This window comes from Natrix helvetica (genome assembly GCF_964273705.1).
Source record: "Natrix helvetica genome assembly, chromosome: 6".
NCBI lineage: Eukaryota > Metazoa > Chordata > Lepidosauria > Squamata > Natricidae > Natrix > Natrix helvetica.
In genome coordinates, this window is record NC_138553.1 from 29,753,974 (window position 1) to 29,772,209 (window position 18,236).

Sequence of the window (18,236 nt, forward strand, 5' to 3'; positions counted from 1 at the left end):
AGAACAGTACAAGTTTCCGCTCGCCTAAAATAATAGTAGTTTCCCAGCACTCATAATATAATTTGGTGAGTTCCTAATTCAAATTTCTCTCTCATCCAAAGGGAATAGTTGCCAGAACCTACCCATTGTACCACATTACATGTCTATTTTCAAAAATTATTGAGCATACATACATGAGGCCTTTCAGCACCTGAAATGTCATATACTGCTATCAACAGGAGAATTAGCTTTAGTCTTAGTTAACTGAATAAACTGTTATGGAATCATAAATTACTAACAACATATCTTCTCAAATAATCCATAACAAAGAGTGTTATTTAAGCTATGGTATATTTTCCCAGTTTATTTTTGGCTAATTTACTGTTTTGCCAGTGGATTGTTGCTGTGGATGTTTCAACTATCATATGACATACTGAATTGCAGATATGAGCATCTTAATTTTTTAATCCTGTAATTATGCTGTAAAATACCACTATGATTTCATCCCATAGTATTTACATGCAACTGAGATGACATGTGCAGGAAGATGGCGTTTATATACTTCCTTCTTTGAAAAGAATAAATAGTAAGAATGACATGAAGGAAGGTAGGAATGAAGGCCTTCTTATTTATTATTTATTATTTATTATTCATATTTATAGACCGCCCCCTCTCCCGGAAGGGACTCGGGGCGGTGTACAGTCACTAAAATACGTTATAAAATACATACAAGACAGTTAAATAATTAAATACGTAGGTGGAGGAGGTTGCAAGACTGTACATAGAATAATAAATATTAAATATAGTATATAGTATATTAAAAACTTTTTAAAACCCCAAACCCAATTAAAATGAATAAATCCCCGGGAGGTAAAACTAAGAAAGTGCCAGGCCAGCTGATTGAAATAGGTGAGTCTTTAACTTTTGCCGGAAGGAACGGAGGTCGGTGGTAGTTCGAATGTCAGGGGGGAGGTCATTCCAGAGGGTTGGGCCCATCACAGAGAAGGATCTACTCCTAGGTGTCGCCCGCTGGCATTGACTAGCAGACGGCACCAGGAGGAGCCCCTCTCTGTGTGAGCGGATAGGTCGCAGGGACGTGTGTGGTAGGATGCGATCCTGCAGGTAACTAGGTCCACTGCCATGGAGCGCTTTAAAGATGGTGATCAATACCTTGAAACGCACCCGAAAGGCCACAGGTAGCCAGTGCAGCTCGCGCAGGAGAGGTGTTACGTGGGAGTAACGTGTACTTCCCATAATAACCCGCGCGGCTGCGTTCTGAACTAGCTGCAGTCTCCGGATGCGTCCCAAGGGAAGCCCCATGTAGAGAGCATTGCAGTAGTCCAGGCGAGACGTCACCAGCGCATGAGTGACCGTGCGCAGGGCACTCCGGTCCAGTAGGGGGCGCAATTGGCGCACCAGGCGAACCTGGTGGAACGCCCCCCTTGCCACGGCTGCCACATGGTCCTCCATTGACAGCCGGGCATCAAGGAGGACGCCCAAATTGCACGCCCGCTCCACAGGGGACAATTGTTCGCCCCCTATGGCCAGCGATGGAGTCAGCTGGCTGAACCGAGGCGCCGGTAACCACAGCCACTCGGTCTTGGAGGGGTTGAGTTTAAGTCTGTTGTCCCCCATCCAGACCCCGACGGCTTCCAAACACCGGGACATCACTTCGACAGCCTCGTTGGGGTGGTTTGGGGTTGAAATATACAGCTGAGTATCATCAGCGTAAAGATGGTACTCAACCCCAAAACCACGGATGATCTCACCCAGCGGCTTCACATATGCGTTGAACAGGAGAGGCGAGAGGACCGACCCCTGTGGCACCCCACAAGTGAGTGGCCTCAGGGACGATCTCTGCCCCCCTGTCAACACACATTGCTTCCGGTCGGAGAGGTAGGAGCCGAACCACCGCAAAACGGTGCCTCCGACTCCCATCCCCTCCAACCGGCGCAATAGGATACCATGGTCGATGGTATCAAAAGCCGCCGAGAGGTCTAATAGGACCAGGATAGAGGAGCAACCCCTATCTCTGGCCCTCCAGAGATCATCGACCAACGCGACCAAGGCTGTCTCAGTGGGTGACTATCAGAGGAAAAATAAATGACATTGCCATAGGCGTGTACTATAAGACACCCAAACAAGCAGAGGAAATAGATGAATCCTTTGTTAATCAGTTAGCCCAGGTGTGCAGGAAACACTACTGTAGTAATGAGATTTTAACTATCTTTACATCAACTGGGAAACAAATTATGCAGTGAGTAGATTAAACAGATTTCTTATGTGCCTAGCTGACAACTGTGTCACCTGAAAGGTGGAGGTGGGAACTAGAAGGTCAGCTATACTGAACTTAATCCTAACTAATAGGGATGGAATGATTGAAGGATTAGAAGTTGTAGGAACTTTGGGGGAGAGTGAATGTAGAAGATGACCAGGCTGAACCTGCGGCAGGGGTCAAATGCATCCTCAATCACGCCCCTTTGTGCCCATAAGAGATCTAACTCCAGCCCACCTTGAATTCCATTAACTTTTATCTATACCCAACTCGCTTTGACCGTAATTCAATAGAATAGAATAGAATTCTTTATTGGCCAAGTGTGATTGGACACACAAGGAATTTGTCTTTGGTGCATATTTGGACATATAAGGAATTTGTTTTTCGTGCATATTCGGATTCTTATAGAGAGCTTCAGCATACAATAAAACTATCTTTTCATTTGATCTCCCTGGATTCCTGATATCCTGCATTTGACAGTGACCAGCTTATACTAAAATTTGCCACAATGTAGGCACGGGTGACTGAACAAAGTCAGACTAGTGTTTTAGACATTAAGAGAGGTGACTTCAACAAACTGAGAGAGAGAGATGAGGAAGGATTCCATGGATGGAAAGCCTAGAAGAATAAACAGTTCAGGATGCATGGGAAACTCTGAAAAACAAAAATACTCCAAGGCCCAAAAGAAAAACAAAAGACACCAGATGAGACTAGCATCATTGCACAAAGAGCTCTCTGACAAACTGAGGCACAAGAAGGACAAGTATAAAAAAGGGAAAAAAGGGACACATAACTAAAACAAAATTAATAGCTCAAATCTGTAGGGATGGAGTCAGGAGGGCTGAGGCTCTGAATGAACTAAATCTTGCAAAATAAAATGCCAAAAAATAACAAAAATAGTTTATTTCAATACAAGAAGAAAAGAAAATGATCAGTCCACTAATGGGAGAAGATGGTAAGAAGGTGACCAATGAATCAGCTTAATTCCTTCTTTTCATCTATCTTTACGCAAAAGGGGAAAATAGCCCAACATCTTAAACTGCTTAGAGAGGGCTGTACAGCACTATAAAGCGGTATACAAGTCTAAGTGCTATTGATATTATCAATAATAGCATAGTGGGAGACAGAACAGGGATGCAGGTCAAAGTAGGTAAGAAATCATGCTGTCCAGGAAGTCTTTATCTGCCTAGAAAGTAGATATTATTTACAATAGTATATTTATTTATTTGTTTGTTTATAAATAACAAACAATATAAAAGCAGGACTCTATCACAATATGTTTTCAACAGGATACAACAATCTTATGTCCATTTTACCCAGAAAAGAATTAACTTCCAAGAAGATATATATAAGATTGCATGGAAATGTCTGCAAATAGCTTGGCCACAATATTTTTATTATCAAATATGCTTATTATTTACAAATTCTAGAACTAATGTTTGTCATCGGATCGCTATCATCAGGCCATGTTAAGAAAATTAAGAAACAAACAAAAAAAGTGATGTGGGGAAGATGGAAGGAAGAACTGAATACATTTGGCTTGCATAAATATTTTACACTTAAAAAACATTTAATATTAAGTACTGAATGTGTTCATTTACATTTGTATAAGGGCAGTCTTTCCCTAGCAAAAAAAAAACAACCCAAAAAAACACCTCCCTTAAAATGAAGGCATTCTTCTCGTCTGCTCTTGCTTTTTCTAGAAATAGTTCTGAATAGTTCATGAGCAGAAAACACAGAAAGGGAGGGGAAATAAAACACCATTAACACACAGGATATTGAACTGGACCAAGTGGCAAATTTTAGAATGTGAACTGACCCTCCAAGCAGATGTTATGATGTTTGCAATCTCCCTAAGCAAAGCAAAGGGAATAATAGCTGTTGCTAGGAGATGAGATCTACGGAACAACAGGCTTCTTCCTATGACTTTGTATTACATAAACAGTAGTGGGTAGGGATCGGGACACTCAAGCAAACAAAAATAATTACTGACTGTGCAATTGCTTGATTTATATCCTGCCTTTTTGCAGGAGGCTTAGGACAGCTTACAAAAAAACCCTGTATTCATTTTATTTGAATAACATGACTCCGTGAACTAGGTTGGACAGAGAATATGTCACTGGCTGAAAGTTACTGGGAGTGTATATTTCTGCCATTGGGTATCATATTCCAATGAATTGTTACGACTATGAAGGATTCTACATTTCTCTAAAAGAAAAAATTTGGGATCCATCATAGTCTCTTGTGAAAGGAAAATAGTCTTATTTCATTCCAAGTGGTCCAAGCAAAAAAGCACACCCCCAAATCCTAAAATAAAGGAATATGGCATAATGACAGAAAGGAGAAAACTATACTAGAGAGGCAGATTCTGAAGGCTCAAGCCACCACACTTTAGGAGTTCAGATGCATGAATTGGCTTCAAGTCCTGGAGGATTAGAGCAGGGCTACAAACACACATTATCTTTAACAGTCAGCAGATTTCAAGGGAGAATGTGTTATGCTGGTGTTCTCAGACCTTCACCGCAGTCGGTGTGTAAATATCTTGCTCAGAAAGCAAAAGTAAAATGACCTCTGTCTTACTTGAAGGGTCGTTTTCAGGGCGCTGCGAAGGAGAGTCCAAGAAAGCAAGGGTTAAATAAAGCCAATCTGCCCAGAACTGAATTGAAACTTTAAGCCACGCCTCTGGTGCTGACTATCTTCAGATTTTTTCAATGAAGGCATGGAACTGTTGTACGCTGAGAAGTTCAACAATAAGTCTAAGAACCATATCCAATGTAAGAACAAACCCAACTGGAACTGCAGAAGTCTGCACGGAAAACATCAGAACTAGACCCCAGGGTGGGGTTGGACTCTCCTTCACAGCGCCCTGAAAAGAACCCTTCAGGTAAGACAATGGTCATTTTCCAGGATGCTGCTCTGGAGAGTCGAAGCAAGGGACATATCCAAGCTAAATGTCACTAGGGCGGGAAGCAGTTGTGTTCAGGCTCTCTCTGCTGGTACGAATGCCCTGAAGAACTCGCCTCCCAAAAACCCCTTCCGCCGAAGCAAACTTGTCCAACTTGTAATTCTGAACAGAGACAATGAAGTCCAAGTAGCCGTCTTGCAAATTTCCTCGATCAGCGCCTGCGTCGCCCAGGCCACCGTGGTGGCGGCACTCCTAGTAGAATGTGCCGTGATGTGGCTAGGCACAGGTTTGGACTGAAGAAAGTGAGCGAGGGTAATGGAGGCTCTCAACCATCGACCGATGGTAGAGGAGAAAACCTTGCGGCCTTGGGAAGCTGGTTGGAAAGAAATGAAAAGCGATTCAGAACAACGAAACACAGCCATGCGCTTGATGTATTTGTGGAGCGTCCTATGGACATCGAGCATGTGCCACCGCTTCTCCCTCGGGTGCCTGGGATGCGGACAAAAATCCAGGAGAATGACCTCCTAGGCCCAGTGAAACCAGGAGTTGATCTTAGGGATGAACGCAGGGTCCAGCCTGAGGACCACCCTGCCCTGTTGTATCAAACACACTGTAGCCACTGGGGCTCTGGATGTTGAAGGGCCCCCCTGGCTGAGAGAGCTCTCATGCAGAGGGATCCACCAAGGAGGGTCGACGGAGAGACTCACAAGATCGGCAAACCAGGTTCTCCTGGCCCAGAAGCAAGACTTCCACTTCCTCCGACAGGATCTTCCGGATGACTCTGGGAAGAAGAGGCAATGGCGGCAACACATAGAACAGTCTCCGCGACAGGCGTTGAAATAGTTGCGGATGTAGTCGCCACTCTGAGTGGTCGACCGTGGCCCTGCTCAGCCAGTCCGCCTGGATGTTGCTACTCCAGAGATGTGCTCTTCCTGTATCGATTGGAGATGTTTCTCTGCCCACAGACTCAGGGCGTTGGCTTCTGTCATCAGGGACCTGGAGCAAATGCCCCCTGGAGGTTGATGTGCGCCTTTGTCGCTACATTGTCTGTTAGCACTCTCACGTGATGTCCCTGTACGTTGTGGCGGAAATGGATGAGGGCCAACCTGACTGCTCTCAGCTCCAGCCAATTGATGCTGTGAGAGGCTTCGGCTGAAGACCACCTGCCCTGCGTGATTTGATTGTGGAGATGGGCTCCCCAGCCATAAAGGCTGGCATCCGTCGTGATAGTGAGACGGGCCGGCTCCCTCCCTCCCTCCCGGTGTCCCTCGCCAGGGCTGGAGACAGCCACCACTTGAGGGATTGACGTACCTTCGGGGAGACCAACACCAACCTCATTGAGCTGCTCTCGTTGGCCTCTGGTAGGGCAGCAGGAGCCACTGCAAGGGACGAGAATAGAGTCTTGCCCACGGAATGATGGACAGACAATATATCATCTTCCCTAGGAGTTGCGACAACTGCACGACTTTGGCGTGAGGGGACCGCTGCACCCGTAGGACCCTTTCTTTGAGGCTCGCTACCCGCTTCGGGGACAGGAAGACCTGGCAGGTAATGGTGTCAATGATGGCGCCCAGATGCTGCAACCTGGTCGTTGGTTGAAGATGACTTTTCTCCAAATTTACGGAGAAGCCGTGGTTCTGAAGGACTCTCATGGTGTACCTCAGATCTTGAATCGCCTGCTGTGGCAATGACGACTGGATGAGGACGTCGTCTAGGTAGCAATGGAGCCACACTGGACGAGATCTGAGAAAGGCTGCCACTGCTGCAAAGATCTTTGTAAACATCCTGGGAGCCGATGACAGGCCGAACGGCAAGGCCCGGTACTGGTAGTGGCGGCCGGCATAAACGAAATCTCAGGAACCTGCGGTGAGCTTTGCAAATGGGAATATGGAGGTAGGGGTCTTTGAGATCTATGGAGGTTAAGATGTTTCCTGGCCTGATGCAGCCCAGGATGGACTGCAGGGACTGCATCTTGAATCTCCAGTAAGTTATGTGATAGTTTAATCTTTTTAGATCTAGGATTCCCTTCCACACACCCCGAGCTTTTGGGGACCAGGAACAGAATGGAATAAAAGCCTGTTCCTTCTTGACCTGGTGGAACTGGTTCTATGGCTCTGATATCCCTGAGATGCCGGATCTCCTGTTCCATGAGAGCCCTTTTGATGGGACACGAGGGAGTGGGACAACGGATGAAGTGTCGGGGGGAGGGGAGAGAAATTCTAAGGTCAGACCTAAGCGGATTGTCTGTAGGACCCATGGTCCGACGTGATCTGCTCCCATTGGGCGTGAAACAACTGGAGATGCCCTCCAATGGGAGCTATATGGTGGTGGTCACTTATATCTTTTGAAAGGTCAGGAACCACACCCCCCTCAAAAGGGACGCCTGGGGAAATTCTGCTGGTGACGTCTGTCGCAAAATTGTTGACGGTCCTGGGACCTGTCAGCCTGCTGTGAGTACTGCCGATGGTGGGGAGCGGAGCTGGTGGAAGGCTCCGCATTCCAAAAGGGCTGCCTCCTGTAGGAGTTGGAGCCCATCTGGTCAGACCTCTTAGTGACTGATGGCATTACCTTCTTTTTGTCCTTGTTTTCCACAAGGACAGGGTCCGGGACCTCCCCGAAAAGCTTCTCCCCTTTAAAGGGGGCAGAAACAGGCTTCCACTTTGAATGCATATCGACATTCCAGTGCCTGGGCCATGGGTAGTGACATTGGACACCAAGGCCCTGGATGCAAACTTGGCAGCGCTCAGGGTGGCGTTGGCGGTATACTCAGTAGCCGCCATAATCTTATTGACATCCTGCCTTAGTTTGGTATTGGAAAGGAAGGACGCTGAGGCGGATGTTTTAATCGCCCAAGAAGCTGCCTGATGAGTTTTATGGCAGGCATTCTCTGTTTTCTTGTCCTCTGCCTTGAGTCCCTCCAGTAAATCAGGGGGGAGCACAGAGGATGAGGTAAGAGCTGCCACAGGAAGATCAATGGGAGGTAATTTAAGCAAGTCCTCCAGACTGGCATCTGCCGTGTACAACTTCTTATCATTGCCACTGGGAGTAGCAAGGGTGGCCGGTTGCGTCCATTGCTTTTGTACCACATTCAGAAAAAGCTTGGGAACTGGCAAGCTTGGGCCGATATAAGCTCCTCAAAGAGGTCCCGATAGGTCATCTGGATCGTTAGTCGCCCAAGTGGGTCGAAACCTTATTCAAGATGGTTTTGAAGTTGGCAAACTTAAACAAATCCGAAAAGACAGGCTTTTCGGAGGCAACACCTTCGTCTCCTGAAAACACAGGTTCTGGCCTAGGTAGGATGTCCTCCTCCTCCCAGTCAGAATCCTCACTGGCCAGAGAAGAATGTGGAGACTGAGAAGGCTGGGTCAAGGATGCCTCTCTAGGGGTAACTTAGAGCTGGAGATGTCAGGTCTTGTGCGGGCGCTTGCCCCGCTGCAGCATGCCCGCCTCTATGCCCTGGGATATAGCCCTGTTAATGACCACCTGCATCTCTGCTGAAAGGCTAGTGCCCTAGTCCTCGACAGGTCAAACCCATGAAATGGGTCGGGCGGCCGGTTGCTGGGATGCCAAGGGGCCCACGGGAACTGGCCCTTCCTCCAGGTCTGAAGGACAGGGGAAGAGATTGGCCTGGTCAGCCAATGAGGGACCTGGAGAAGCTGCCATGGCGAGAGAAGCAGTGAGAGAGAACTCCTGGCCTTCCTCATCACTATCGGAAACGGGTTGCCCCTGATCTGGTTGAGCCCCAATGGCTAAACAAAATGGCGGAAGGAACTTCCAGTTTCCCAAATTGGCTGCAGCGCCAGTCATGCAGCCCAAAATAGCCACCAGAACTAGATAGGAGCTCTGAAGAACCGAATGCTGGCTTCTGCAAAGCGTGGTCAGCAGCAACGGAACCTTCCGCGGGGATCCCTACCACAGCGGAGGTGCTGCGACAGTGCTGGCGTCAGCACTCCGACCCACGCGCCTCCCACAACAGCTGCCTGTAGCCCTATGGCGCCCGAGCGAGCCCAGGACACCAGGAGGACCAAGAGGTGAGCAAATAGCCAATTAAAAGGAAAGGAATTTTCTCTTACCAAGACTTCTCGTAATGGACACAATGAAGGAATTTCTTCCCCTACTTTTAACTCTAGGAGAGTCCAAGCAATCTGTAGAACTGAAGAGAAACTCAAAAGCGCGTCCACTGGGCTAGCTGAATTGAAAAAAACTGAAGGTAGTCAGCACCAGAGGCGTGCCTTAAAGTTTCAATTCAGTTCTGGGCAGATTGACTGTATTTAACCCTTGCTTGCTTGGACTCTCCAGAGCAGCGCCCTGGAAAAGCAATCATTCTCACAGAGCTCTTTCCTACTGTCATGTATTTCTGTACATTTCAGTTCTTTGATATTTGATTGTATTTTGCTTGGGTCTCTCTTGGAGCTAGAGGGTATGCTAGAGAATCTGCACTAGTGCTGTAAGAAACAAACCTCAAACTTGGGGATTGGTTCTTTGCAAGTCCTTATGTTTGGGCCTAGCTCTGTGGATATCTTGATTTAGCCACCTCCTAGTCATCCTCTTACTCTTAGGATGAGTCACCTAAGGAGGGCATGACATCAATTCCCTTAAAGAGCTTGTCTCAGAACAAAAAATATGTCATGCCAAAATGCTTTTAAGATAATCATGTTCTGGAAATGAGAATATCTATTCTCTTGAATTGTGTGATCAAACGAACCACAGCATTAAAAAAATAGGAGTGACATTTTTTCTATTTGCATTGTTATCATTGTATTCTGATAATGAATACAAATGCTCTAATTTTAGATTGAAGGTTTTCTGTGTCAATTTCCTGCTACAGAGGTTAAAGAAAGGCCCAACAGGATTCTTGGCCTAAAACTAATCAATAAAGAAGAGCTAGTTAAGAAAATCTGAGTTAAGTACACTCAAGGGAAAGTCACCATGGAATGATTTGGACTTTAGGAGAAACTAAAACTGACCACCATCTAATATGTATCTTGGTCTTCCAAAAAGTGAATTTTATTTAATTCTGAGAAATGATAACTAGGACCCTATGAGAGGAGAAGCTGGTAGGAAAAAGGTTCCTACAATAAGTCAATGTTCCTAAAGAAAGTGGCATTAAAAACAATTATAAATAATTTGAATAACAGAGGAGAACATAAAGAAACTGGAGTAGCTGTACAAAAAGCTTGCGGCAGACCTGAAAGCAAGAAACGATACACAAGATACTGAAAAGAGGATGACATTCAGAGGTGGTATTCAACTGTTGTCTCCAGTTCGGGAAAACCGGTAACGGCTGCGGGATGCTCCGTCCACCCGCCCCGGCCTAATGCCCGATCTTCTGCGCATGCACATTTGCGAAGCGGTAGGGAAGGTAAGTGAATCCCACCGCTGATGACATTTGTGTGGTCATAAAGGAAGATGGGAAGCCTGGAATTGTAGAGCAGGAAAGAGAAAGCTCATAATGAGCTCAGCTTAGCAAAGGAGGCAGTGAATATTAAAAAGGTGAACATTTTTAGATATGTTAAAAATAAAAGAAAAATGAATTAGTATATTAATTGCTCAATGATGGTGAAAAAAATTAAAGAAACAAAAAATGTAGAGCTTTTGATTGCTACTTGATTCAAACAAATCATACATGATCTAGTATGATATTACAACAGAGAGAAAAGGCAGGCTTGATGCTTGAGTTAGTATAAACATAGTCAGGAAATATTTGTTTATTTTCAGTTATTTTAAATTTCCAGGTGCTGGTTATTGGTTTCCTGAAATACTGAAAAAATGTGCTGATGTCCTGGTTCCATGCTTTCTAAAGTGTTGTTTTTGTCCCAATACTGAACTTAGAAAAAAATATCTATCCTTAAAATGTATATAAATAACTGCAAATTTTCTCCTTTGACTAAAGCAGGGGTCCCCAAACTTGGCAACTTTAAGACTTGTGGATTTCAACTCCCAGAATTCTCCAGCCAGCTCGCTGGAGAATTCTGGGAGTTGAAGTCCACAAGTCTTAAAGTTGCCAAGTTGGAAGACCTCTAGACTAAAGTGTTGGCAAAAGGGTGACCTTCTACTTTAAAAAAATGTATTTTAAGGCAAAAGCTTGTTTACAATCTTGCACATGCAGAACGTAACGAAACAAAACAAAAATTAAAAAACTGGGGTTTTGGGCCAGCCATTCCCTTTTAGCTCACCTAATTCACAGGGTTACTGTTTTAACAAAATATAGGAGCCTGCTGAAATGAAAGGCAGGACATGATCCAAATAAATAGATACAATGTTAATGGAGAAAATGCTCATAACATTTGCAGTTAAGTGTAAAATGTGATGGAATATCTAAAATCCTATTACTGTTGCTCTGTGAGTGAGATAGATGGTCTCTAAATTTGATAAATAAATAATTCATATATTCATTGGAGAAATGTCCTAAAAAGATGAAATTTTGTAAAATTCTTCACTTAGGAAACAAACATGAAATGTAAAGATAAAAGATTGGGTTATCTTGTTAATAATGGTACTTATGAAAAAGATCTTGGAACATAAAACCAGCAGTGTATTAAGAAGATTTCCAAAGAAGGGAAAAAAACCACTTCTATACTGCATCAATATATTTCTAAATTAGGAAAGAATTGTTCCCCTTGATTCTGCTCTAATTTGGCACATACTTTTAAAGAAGGATTCAGAGTCTTTGGAACAAATTCTCAGAAAGGCAGTGGGAATGATTAGGGACTAGAGCTAAGATCCACAAAGAGAACTGGAAAGAGTTGGTTATTTTTAGTTTCAAGAAAAGATGATTAAAGGATAGCATTCTTCAAGTACTTAAAAGAATGTTACATGTAAGAACAGATGCTCCTCACTTAAACACGATACCGGAATTCAAAATTACAATGGCACTGAATGAAAAGACTTAGGACTGTGCCCAAAGTTATATCAGTTGCAGTGTCGTCACATTTATGTGATTGTGATCGAAACACTTGGCAACTAGTTTGCATTTACAATGGATTGCAATCATGTCATTGCCATTTGATATCTAACCCGACGGCTTCCCCAGAAAGTCAATGGGGAAGCTAACATGGAAGTCCCAAGTTGCTACCGCCTGCTGAGAGAACTCCCTCTGATTTCTGAGGGTTGGCTGAAAAAGGTCTGTGTTGAAATCCAAGCAGGATTTTGACACAAACTGTTTGTAGCATGGGGTGTTTGCAGCCAGCCCCCAAGAACAAGTGCCTTTCAGCTGCATGTACAATGGAGTTCTATCCTAGACCTAGAGAATCTAGAATATCTGTCAGTTTATATCTAACTTCCTTTTCTACATAATGAGAAATATCAACTTACATCTCTTTCTCTATTGTAGAATACCACAAACGTTATTTGTAAAAATAGGCCTTTTCTCTCAATATATCAATTGGCTACTTCAGAGAACTTCAATTCTGGAACCCAGAAATTATCAATAGGTGATGCACTCGGGGGAGGGGGGGGGGCTTATGGATATAAGCTTGGTCAGAAGCAGCATGTACTTTCACAGAATCAAATGTAAGAGAAAAAACATCATTTTTAATATGGTGACCATTCCTTCCTTTCCCCCACTTCCCAGGCTTTCAAACACCTTACCTTCATAACAATCCCGTATTGTCCCAAAATAAACATAGTATTGGTCATTGGTGAAGAAAAGGAGACTGAGCCATGAGTCAACAGCATAAATGGGAACGATGAAAAGGATCCTGACAATATAGCGTTGCTCATTGGGGCAACTGTAGCAGCGAAGGTGCATGTAGATCTAAATAAGAGAAAATGGAGGCTGTGATCAGAATCCAATCATGGAGTAAAGAAAATCAATGCAAAACTCAAAAGATCTGGACACCCCAAACAAGAGTATTTTTCCCTAGCTTTCTTATAATGAAAGATAATAATTTAGTCAGATGTGTTCACTGGAAGTTTTCCCTTCATTGATTATAGTTAGATTCTGCTTTTTCTCTAGGAACTGAAGCTGACATACATCATATTACCCTTCTATTGTTATTCTAGAAAATAACATGTGATATTAATTTACAAAATAATTAATAAACATACATGTTCCAAAATTATTTCAATTATATTCTCCATAATACCTTTAATATAATAAAAAAGCAATTGTCCTGCAGTTCATATAACATGAAGATGTACATTTTATTTTCAGTGAAATTCCGGTGATACTACAAAACAGGAAATTTGCTAATTCCATATTACAAAAACAGGAATGTGAATTTTAATGAGATCATTTTCCATTGGTGTTAATTTTAATGTCAAAATAAATCGTTTTAATCTAATACGATACAATCTATGATTAGTCACAAAATTCTGTCTTCTAGTAAAAGATAAGGATAGTAAAGTCAGGGGCGGGACTGAAGTCGCGACGACACGATGTGCGATCTCAATGCTCTGAGATCGCAATCGACACTTTTGCCACTGGGGGGGTCCAAACGGATCTAAACTGTCCCGTAGAGACAGTGAACAGGAAGAATACGTCTTGCTGAACTCGGGGATATCGCAAAATCCCCGAAAGAAGCAAGAGAAATTTCTTCAAGCTGGTGACAAAAAATCCAGCCAAGGCTGATGAAGTCGGGGCGGCCCCAAAACAGAAGGAATGGAAAGTGAAAGTGTTTCCAGCTGGTAAGGAATCTTCATTGTTTTAAAAGAGAGATTGCCTATAAAAACTTAAAAATTGATTTAAATTGAAGAATAGAAGAATCAAGCGGCGAAATTAATCTTGCAACGGTTCTGGACAGTGGTTATCCCATTTTTTAATATGCTATCTTCATGGATGAAACCTTTATAAGCTTTTTAAAATGGACGGATTAAGTCTTCTGTTTTTATCTTTTTTTTCTGTGACTCTCGGTGATTTATAAACCAAAGCTTTCCTCTTTCATCGCTGTATTATTATTATTTAATTCATTTAAAGACTGGACCTCTTTTTCTAATTTGAAATATAAAACAGATATAAAAAAAGAAATGTTTTAAAAGTGCTACATGCCGGGAGGTTTTGTTGATTGGAGCTTTTTCCTTTCTTTGCGGTTTGTTTTGACGGCTCATTACAGAGCGATAGGGGTAAGCCAAATGTCCCTTTGAAGCATGTTTTCAACCAGAGAAGAGGAAAAAAAACAGCTTTTGTGAATCCATGTTTTAACTTAAAAAAACCTTCCAAGCGAGAGTTCTTTGTTTAAGATGGAGGACTGTCATGAAAATGGAGAGATTGTAAGCCTGCAGACAATATTTTCAGAATTATTAAAATTAACAAATACATATGAGAGGATTGAACAAAAACTGGAACTTTTGGAACAGAAAGACATGATCGAAAATTTGATGATGTTCATCAAATGCAAAATGAGGGGATTAAAATCCAAAGAATTGAAGTGGAAAATGAATATAAAGCTATTAAACTTGCTGACATTTATGGTAATTGGTTTGTTTTTGAAAATGCAAAGAATGGAATACTGAAAGAGGAAATAAATGGAGAGGAAACCTATTTCAAAGGGCAAGACATAGAAGAAGAAGAAAAAAGTAAAGAATTTATGGACTATGAAACTTTATTAATGAAAATATGGACAACACTTCTGACAACTAAAGACAAATGGAACAAAGAAGCAGAAAGAGGGCATCAGGATTATATGAGAGACCTTACAAGCAAGGAGTTGCTAGGACTAGTCCATACAAAGCTGATAAAGAAGAAGCTTAGAAGATTGATACCACAAATGGCAGAGGACATAAGATTGTTTTGTTATTGGAAAGATACAGGTTGATAGATGGAAGAGTATAATTTAAAACTACTAGCTAAACCTAGTGAAACTTAGTGACAATAGGTATAGTCAAATAAAAAAATGATAATGATAATACTGTATACAATGTGTAGTGTTATGATAAGCAAAAATTGGATATGAATATTTAATGATACCTGAGATTATATATAAAGATTAATAATAATAATAACAATAAAAGAGAACTAAATTAGACACAGTTAAGTTTTGATTATTAGGGGGGAAATGTTGTGACATAGAATATAGCCAAATAAAGAAAGGATAATAATAATACTCTATATATATGTATGGGTATAATATAAGGAAATTGGATGTAAATTGTAAACAGCGATTTGGAAAGGAGGATTAGAAAACTTTGTTATTAAATATTATGGATGTTTAGCTAGAATAGGATATAAGGATTTAATGTTAATGGAGGATTTTATAAATAAGTAAATGAAATGCCAATATGTGGTTATGTATTACATTTTGCTATATTTCATGATGAAGGACATTTAAACAATTATAGTCAAATAAAAGTGGAGGTATGATGATGGTAATATGTACTGTATAAACATTTGAGTTAAGATACTAGAGTTAATATGAATTATACTTGATGACGGTAGAAGAGATGCACAAAAACCGTTTGTAACCAACTGATACACTTTCTACAGGATGTAAAGAAGGAGGATTTTTATGTTTGTTTTGAAAATTAAAAATAAATAAAAAAGTTTTTGGCAAAAAAAAAAAAGGATAGTAAAGTCAATCAGCTTCACTATCAGATTAATTAGATACAGTTTACAACCTGACAAAATCTAAATTGTATCTAAATCTAAATTGTATCTAAACTACAATGCAGTTTCAATATACCGTATTTTTCAGAGTATAAGATGCACCAAGGTTTTGAAGAGGCAAATTTGGAAAAAAAGGTTTTTGCACTCTGCAAACCTCCCAAAAACAGTCTGTTTTTCGCGAAAACGGGCCCATTTTTTCCCCCAAAAAAGGCATGAATAGCTTTTAGGGGGCTTGCAGAATGCTCCTGGGGGGTGGGCCCCACAAAAAACGAACAAAAACGGGCCTGTTTTTTGTCAAAAAAATTGCATGCATAGCCTTTAGGAGGTTTATAGAGTACTCCTGGGGGCTAGGGGGGAATTGAGCAAAAAACGGCCCATTTTTCACTCATTTCTGGCCTCCCCAGCCCCGAAGAGCTCTCTGAAAGCCTTCTACAGGCTTTCCACGGCCATTTTTGTGAAGGGGTGGGGCTTCAGGAGGCAAAAAATGCTGTATTCAATGTATAAGACGCACCAGATTTTCAGCCTCTTTTATAAGGGAAAAAGGTGTGTCATACTTCGAAAAATACGGTAGTGCTATAACACAAATGCACATTGCATACAGCAGGTCATTCCCATCTTTGTGTTGTGGCAATGCTTTGTATCATGTGATTACCATCACAATCCTAGTATGTTTTTGGAAACCAGAAACAGGAAATGCTATAACACAAAAATTAAAATTGTAGTAGGCATTATAAGTCAATTATGCTTTCAATGAACTTCATGCTTACAATGTACTTCATGCTTTCAAAAGCCAAAAAATTCAACTTTTAAAATAATTTTAAAAATATGTCTAAAATTCTGTGTTTAATTTAACAGCACACTTCCACTGCAAGTTAATATTTGGACTGGTTGGAAAATGTTGATTATTAATTGTAATTCTGAAATAGGCTTTTCCTGGACTGAATGGTTTTCTAGACAGCAAAGTACTAAGTATTTCAATACAGAAACTACTGAAAAAAGAAATTCTTTGAAACTTCATGTCAATTCCGTTGAAAGTACAAAACTCATGATGAAAATGTTCAATTATTGCTTCAAACAGTTCAAATCAAAACTTTGATATAACCCTTTAATTAGAATATAATTAATATAGCAATATCATGCAAAATAAATGCACAGTAAATTTGTTTTGCTTGATTAAAAGTATCATTTTGTTTCCATGGACAGCCAACAGAACTTACAAACTGAAAAATTTACAAACTGGAAGCAAATAGTTTTTTTCCCTTATTCCTAGCATCTGGCAATCAGAAAGTACATAGTTTTGCAGACTCATTTAACTATAAGATCACATCTGAAAACTATAGACGGATCCATGAATGTCTTTAAAAACTGTTAGATTAGTGCTCATGACAATCTTTTGTAGCAACTCTATAACAGTAGATAGATAATGGAACAGGAATTCCCTGTTCTTGTACTCTAGAATTCTATTATGAGCCTAGGACCTGGTCAAATTTTGAAGTAGAATTAACAAGATGAATAGATGTGATGGAATTTAGCCAGGAGATGGATCCCCAGAAGGTAAGGAGTACATTCCAGAGAAGTAAATTGCAATTTAGTCCAGATAACATGAGGAAAGAGCCCCTCCCTAATAATTCACATATTATACAGGTAGACCGTGAAGTCCTCAGTCTGGCAAGATGTCTATAGGTGTGAAACAATAAATAACTCATCTTGGAAGAATTACTGTAGGCCATTCTTCGTTTTGGGCCTGAGAGTAATCCACTTCTGAATCCTAATCCACCAGTTGATTCAATTGCATGCAGAAGTTCTATAACTGATAGTCACTATCTAATAATTAAAAAGTGCTCAACAAGATTGCTAAATGGCAGAGTTTACCTATGTAAGCATAATATTGCAAAAGAGAAAGTCACATTTGTTTTGCGTTGGTATCTGATAAAAGTCAGCAGCTAGACTTTATGGTACAAAGGCTAAGATGGGACAAAAGTGGATATATCTCTTCTTTTCACTGCAGTGAAATTAGTCATAATGATGATGGCATATAGAATGGGAAGAAAGAATCAAACATTGCTATTTATTCCGTGTACTGAGACCAAACAGAGGTACAAAGTGGGAAGATAATGCCGAAGGGTTATTAAACCTTATGAATCACAGTTTTTCATCATCATCTCATCCTTCCACCTATCCCTATATAATTAATTTATAAAATTCCTAAATTAGCCAAACATATTATCATAAGCGAAGTGCATTGCTTATATAACACAAATGATGAAGAATTCTAGAATACTCTTTTTTTTCTGCTATGTATTCAAAATGGACTGTGATTAATATATACATGTATATGTGTGTGTGTGTGTGTGTGTGTGTGTGTGTGTGTGTGTATCTATATGTATGTATGTATGTATGTATGTATGTATGTATGTATGTATGTATGTATGTGTAAATAAAGGTTAGCCTATTCTATCCAATCTTATCCTATCTTACCCTACTTTAACCTTATCTAAATGTCTCCGGGGCTGAAATGACAATTTGCCTCATTG

At 41.2% G+C, this 18,236-nt stretch overlaps 1 protein-coding gene across 1 annotated transcript in view; it reads right to left on the minus strand.

Moving 5' to 3' along the window:
* Nucleotides 1–18,236, minus strand: part of TMEM184B (transmembrane protein 184B) — a 46,328-nt gene that overhangs the window by 18,589 nt on the left and 9,503 nt on the right. The window contains exon 3 of the mRNA XM_081958529.1: nt 12,750–12,915. Coding sequence (XP_081814655.1) covers nt 12,750–12,915 — 166 coding nt within the window. The remainder of the gene's footprint in view (nt 1–12,749; nt 12,916–18,236) is intronic.